At 32.2% G+C, this 6,368-nt stretch overlaps 1 protein-coding gene and 1 pseudogene across 2 annotated transcripts in view; both read right to left on the minus strand.

Moving 5' to 3' along the window:
• LOC108692317 overlaps positions 1–2,830 on the minus strand; it is a 16,910-nt pseudogene extending 14,080 nt beyond the window's left edge.
• A 1,287-nt stretch (positions 2,831–4,117) lies between these two features.
• LOC108692314 (titin homolog) overlaps positions 4,118–6,368 on the minus strand; it is a 61,921-nt gene continuing 59,670 nt past the window's right edge. For both annotated transcript variants that reach the window (XM_018200509.1, XM_018200508.1), the window contains 3 exons: positions 4,979–5,473; positions 4,618–4,872; positions 4,118–4,528 (listed from right to left, as the gene is read on the minus strand). In XM_018200509.1, the coding sequence (XP_018055998.1) occupies positions 4,322–4,528; positions 4,618–4,872; positions 4,979–5,473 (957 nt within the window). In that variant the 3' untranslated portion in view covers positions 4,118–4,321. The remainder of the gene's footprint in view (positions 4,529–4,617; positions 4,873–4,978; positions 5,474–6,368) is intronic.

Raw genomic sequence — 6,368 nt, forward strand, 5'->3', positions numbered from 1 at the left:
ATTATATAATAATTATGTTTGATGAATACTGATAAGGTTTTTGGCAGGTTTCCCTTACTCTTGCAAGGACCTTGATATTCATAGTTTCCTGCCGAATTATTTTTTTACTTAGAAGAAATGTAAAAAAAAGAAATGTTAAATCTGTAAAATTATTTCATCGTCTATCCTCGTCATAATTTATCCACATAATTACTGCATGCTAAGAGGTATGTCTAATTTTTATATATAGTTTTTTATATAGTTTTATTTTTTTTTGAGGCGACTAACGACGTCATTCGTTTCACGAATGGATTAGATACTCTACTGGCGCTTTAGACTACGCGCATGCGCGAGTGTGGCATATCTGGCATCATTGTACACACGTCAGCAGATCTACATTCTATTGTATCACTGATTGGAATATGTGACGTCAATAATGTAGAATTTCTTTATCGCGAAGTGATTGGATCCCTTATTTTTCTTACGCAATTAACACGTCAGATTTAGCATTTATTGTTAACTTTCTTAGCAGATTTTTATCCAAGATTTTTATCTTCAGAAGAACATTGAGATGCTAAAAAGAATTTTTCGTTATCTGCGTGAAATGAAACTTGGAATCAAATATTGAAAGAGGAGTGATGAGGTGACACTGACAGGCTATTCAGATGCGGATTGCGCGGGAAACACAAAAACTAGACGATCCACGATTGGTTATATTCTTATGGTCTTAAGAGAAACTGTCATGAACATCGCAACGCCAAAGTATAGTTTTTTTAAGTACGACCGAAGCGGAATATATTGCAGCGAGTACAGCTAGTAGAAAGCTAATGTGTTGCGACGTCTGTTGTGTGATATCGATTGTCGAGGTGATCAATCATCAATTTTGTTCATTGAAAGCCAAAGTGCAATTAAATTAATTAAGAACCCAGAGTTTCAAAAGAACGAAGCACATTGACATTCAATATCATTTTATACGAGAAAGATTTTTTGTGGAGATTTAATCATAAAATTTGTTAGCACGAACGAGCAATGTGCAAAAAATTGAATGTCTTGTTAAAAAGGATAGGTTTGTCTGTTGAATCAACAACACACGTCAAAGTTATTTGAAATAGAATACAATAGTGGGAGTATTAAGTATTTTTTGTTTTGGAAAGGATATTTTCATGTTCTATTTGATTCGTTTATTTATGTTCTTGTAAATCTGACCTAAGGTGATACTGTGCATTCACAAATACAAGATTAATGTCTGCACTCTATCATATATTTTTTTTTATAGTATTGTTTGCGTGCTCCACGTTTTTTGATGCGTTTCTGTCGACAAATTGGTTAAGTTCGTTTATGTATTTTGTTTTGCAATTTGAGATAAAAACGGATTCTGAAGTATCTCGTGTTCCTGTCTTATTTTTCTTTCTTCGTCATTTGGCGGATCATACAAAATTTTAGTTTAACCTTAACATGCTGTTTTTCTATAAAGTTGATAGTATTTCTACTGAAAAAATTTCGCTGAAATTATTTTACGTTTTGGAAAATTTTAGCGAAATTGCTGAAAATTTGTTGAAATTTCACTGAAAGTGAATTTTTCAGCTAACATTGAAAAATCGCTGAAATTTTTCTGAAAATGAAGTGAAATTTTTACTGAAACTTTGAAATTTTGTTGAAATTTTGCTGAAAATGAATTTTTCAAACTAAAAATTGCTAAAATTAAACTTAAATTTTTCTAAAATGTTAAAATTTTGTTGAAAAATATTCCAAAATGTGGAATAATTTCAGCAATTTTTCCACCAGGGACTTGAGTAAAAAATGATTGAAGATCAATATTCGGCGATTTATAATAATTGATGATATTAATATCTTGTTAACTATTGCGAAAATTATGAAATGGTACAGGACTTTTCAATTCAGTTTAGTCCGCTCTATCCCTAGTCATTTATCAAACACCCTATATAGTTCTCTCTATCTGCACACAAAAATTCTTTCATATATTGGGACTCCTAGTATATTATAATATATACATATACAGGATATCCCATTTTAAATAATGCATTAAGATTTTTCGAAAACTATGATAAATATGAAAAAATGTTTCAAACAAAAGCTATGTAGTTCGGAGAGGGACAAAAGAAGGTACTATTGATTTGACCTTGAGTGGCGTCACCAAAGTTAAGTCAAGATACATTTTTTAAATGGGACACCCTATTTTTGATGATAGAATCTAATAGTTGGTGTTAAGAGCTTTTCAAAACACTGTAATAAAGTTATCTTTTATTACGTATTAGGTGTACAACTTTGCTTTCGCCGTTTTCCTATAGATGGCTTTAGCGATAAGTGATGGTCGAAATAAATAGATCATAGATGTCATACAATAAACTTGGGCATCTGTCAACATAACCCCATAGAAACAGTCGATTTGTGTCTGCATCATAAAGTTATTCTCGATTGAAAATGTCAGTTTACGAGCCAAATTCTCATCATTTGCGGGAGGTTTTAATTTTTTGCTTCAATATGAAGAAATCTGCGGCTCATCGAATGCTCTCAAATACTGATGGTGAGGCCGCTATTAGTGAAAGAACGTGTCGTGAGTAGTTTCAACGCTTCAAGAACGGTGATTTTGACGTCCAAGGTCATGCTCTGTATTTGGTGGGACCAGCTCGGCGTAGTGTATTATGAACTGTTAAAACCGACTGAAACAATCACAGGTGATCGGTATCGAACGCAATTGAGCCGAGCATTGAAAGACAAACGGTCGCAGTACAACGAGAGACACGATAAAGTGATTTTGCAATATGACAATGCTCGACCCCATGTTGCGAAAGTGGTCAAAACATACTTGGAAACGTTGAAATGGGAAGTCCTACTCCACTCGCCGTATTCTCCAGACGTTGCTCCCTCTGACTATCACTTGTTTCGATCAATGGCACACGGCCTGGCTGATCAGCACTTCCGGTCTTATGAAGAAGTAAAAAATTGGATCGATTCGTGGATAGTCTCAAAAGATGACCAGTTTTTTCGATCGCGGGATTCGTACGCTATCTGAAAGATGAGAGAAAGTAGTGGCCAGCGATGGACAATACTTTGAATCATAAATGTATAACCAATTTTTTACAATAAAACCTCGAATTTCGGAAAAAAAACGGCGGAAGCAAAGTTGTACACCTAATACTTTTCGAATTACAAGGCTTGAAAGTTACAGTACTGTTGGCATTAGTATTATGCAAGATGTCCAGCTAAAACCTCTTGAATATTGTTCGGGATCATGTCCTGAATGACATTTGTCAAGATCAAAATCAATGAAGATTGTATCTTTTATTTTAATTTTTATATAAAAATGAATTTTTAGTACAAAATGAAAATAAGAGGAATACTCTCCAATGGTCTTGCCTAATGCCGGCAATGCTGTAACAAGCTTTATAACTCGAAAAGTATTTAATGAAAATGAACTTAATTATAGTTTTTTGGAAAACTCTCTAGAATAAGTTACAAGAATGTATAATGAAAAATGGGGGAATTCCATTAAAAAAATTTAAAGTGATCTTGCCCTCACCGTGACAACAGCACCAAAGGTATCATCAAACCAATGGTATCATGTTATGTTCTCCTCAAAGTCCCAAAACTTTTGTCCGATATATTTTTCCCTAAAGACTAAAATGCACTGTTCAAGAGATATTTGAGGAGATCAATTAAAATAGGACAATCTGTATATACAAGGTGTCCGATTATGACTGCATAATCTCCTGTGAGTAGGTAGAGAAAATTAAACTGAGTTGAAAAGTTCTTTATTATTTTACAATTTCCGCAATAGTTAACGAGATATTAATTTCTAAACATTCCCAAATAAGCGAATAAAATCGACGTATAAAATAACTTTAAGATATTTTCTGAAATTCTTTATGAAATATCTTAAAGATATTTCTTTAAAAGCTCTCAAAGTTGTCTTCTACGTCGATTTTAGATATTTTGCTCATTGAGTAACTAAAAAAAAATTACGAAAACTGCAAAATAATAGAGGACTTCTCGATTCTACCTGCTAACGAAGGATTATATAGTCATTATTGGACACCCTGTATATGTATTTATATTATATTGTATTATATTTTGAGAGAAGAGACATTACATGTCTTGCACGATTTTCTCTCTGTAATTCATCGTTCACACAAATATATTTTTAAGATGCGATTTACATATATATGAACATTGTATAATATCATTACTACTTCAAAAATACAAAGCGAACATTGATTTTATGCTAGCCGAATACGACATGTATTTTTTTTGTTGGATGGCACAAAAAATTGGAAATATCGTTAACAACTAATGTTCACACTTCCCATTCAGCTGTTTTACGTCAATCGGTTGCATTCGGATTTGTATAAGAGAATCCGCGGAAAACGCCTTGATCCATCGAAGTCAAAATCTGCTCAGGCACTGGCGTAAGTCTCGGACGTTCAGTCGTGAACGCTGTATCAAAGTATTTCGTATCCAAAGTATGATCAAGTGCGGGCTTAAACGGTGGTTCTAATTGCCTTCTTTCTAATCGATCCCAAGGCAAATGCTATGAAATCAAAATGTTATTTAACTGCTAAACTATACATGATATATTACTGCCTATATTATTTAACTATATTATTTAAAGAATTATACCTGAAAAAAAGCATGCACAGCAATTTCGTGAGCAGGTAGCCTCTTTCCAGAATCTTTCTCTAATAAATAGATGAGTATTTCGGTAGCTTCTTGACTTAAATATCGAGGTATAAACGGCCGTTCGTTACAAATGCTCCAAAACAACTCGTCCTCATCGCATCCAGAAAACGGCGATTGACCAGTGAGCATTTCATACAATAGAACACCGTACGACCACCAATCCACAGCTTGATTATACTTAAGCCCTTTTATTATCTAAAAAAAATGAATCATTACATAATTTTATCATTAAATAATTAATGATATTTTAATGAAAACATAGAGCGAAATAAAAATAAATTTAAAGAGAATTATGATGTACCTCTGGCGCCATGTAATCTGGCGTACCACAGAACGTATCGGCCGTTCTATCTAAGAAGATCTGAAGTTTACACATGCCAAAGTCCGCGATTCTAATATGACCCTCGAAATCGAGTAGCACATTGTCAAGTTTGAGATCCCGGTAAACAATACCCTTCTTATGTAGAAAATTCAATCCAGACCAGATTTCGGCAGCATAAAAACGCGCACGCACCTCAGAAAATCGGCCAGACTTCTGTATGTGGAACATTAGATCACCCCCATTGAGATATTCCATAACAAAAAAGAGATGCGAATCAGTCTGGAAAGTGCAAAATAGGTGACAAAGATACGGATGTCTAGTTGCCAGCGTGAGGACCTTCCTTTCAATTAATGTGCATTCAACATCGTCATCCTCGAGAACCACATCTTTCTTTAAACATTTAACTGCGTACACACAATCCGTGCCACGTAATTCCGCCAGCAATACTTTACCGAAGCTGCCTTTACCCAAGACCTACGAAATAGAATTAGAATCGTTATAGCATTCCACTTTATTTTATTGTATAAATCTTTAACAGAAATATAATTAAAAAGATATCTTGACATTCTATTAAGAAAGATGATAGAGTTGCGAAATTATGAGGTAAAATTATTTATCAAATGACTATAAAAATTATCTTTTATATATCTCTTTTCTTACCATTAAATCAACATAGCAAATTTTTTTTTCTCATATAATTAGCTATAATTTAATTTATATATTTTTTCGAATACTTTTTCTATTTTAATAATAAAAAAAATTAATTTTTTATTATTTTGATTGCTATAACATTTGATAACATTATGATTTTTTAAAAACTTAAATTTATTAAATCAGAGACAGATCCTTTTTAGAGTTCTAATTTTTAAAAATTATTAAATCAATTCATTATATTTCTTATTAAAAAAACATATGTAATATTAAAAAAGATATGATTTTATAAAAGAGCCTTTTAACAATTTTGATGTTATTTGGTATTACAATCTCATATTTCGTTTGATTCATTTTATTTTTTTTTATGTTTTTCAGAAACTAAAAGTAGAAAATTTTATCTTATTATACCAGAATAATATCAATGAGTGCATTCAGAGCTCCTATTCTTGAAAAGAAATGTATACGAGAAATTAAAGAAATACTATTGGGTTGGAAAGTTCGTGCCGACTAACCTATTAAACTAAAATTTAAATCTTCTGCGTTTCAATTTTCTTTCAACATCGGCACGAACTTTCCAGACAACCTAATATAATATACATTTATACGTATTCCAAAACAACAATCTCATTGGAATTCAGGCTTCATTAAATTCATGATTTTTTTATTACATAAATGCTCAATAAATAAATATAAATATTTGTAAAGCCATAATATC

This window comes from Atta colombica, unplaced genomic scaffold, assembly GCF_001594045.1.
Source record: "Atta colombica isolate Treedump-2 unplaced genomic scaffold, Acol1.0 scaffold69, whole genome shotgun sequence".
Classification (NCBI taxonomy): domain Eukaryota; kingdom Metazoa; phylum Arthropoda; class Insecta; order Hymenoptera; family Formicidae; genus Atta; species Atta colombica.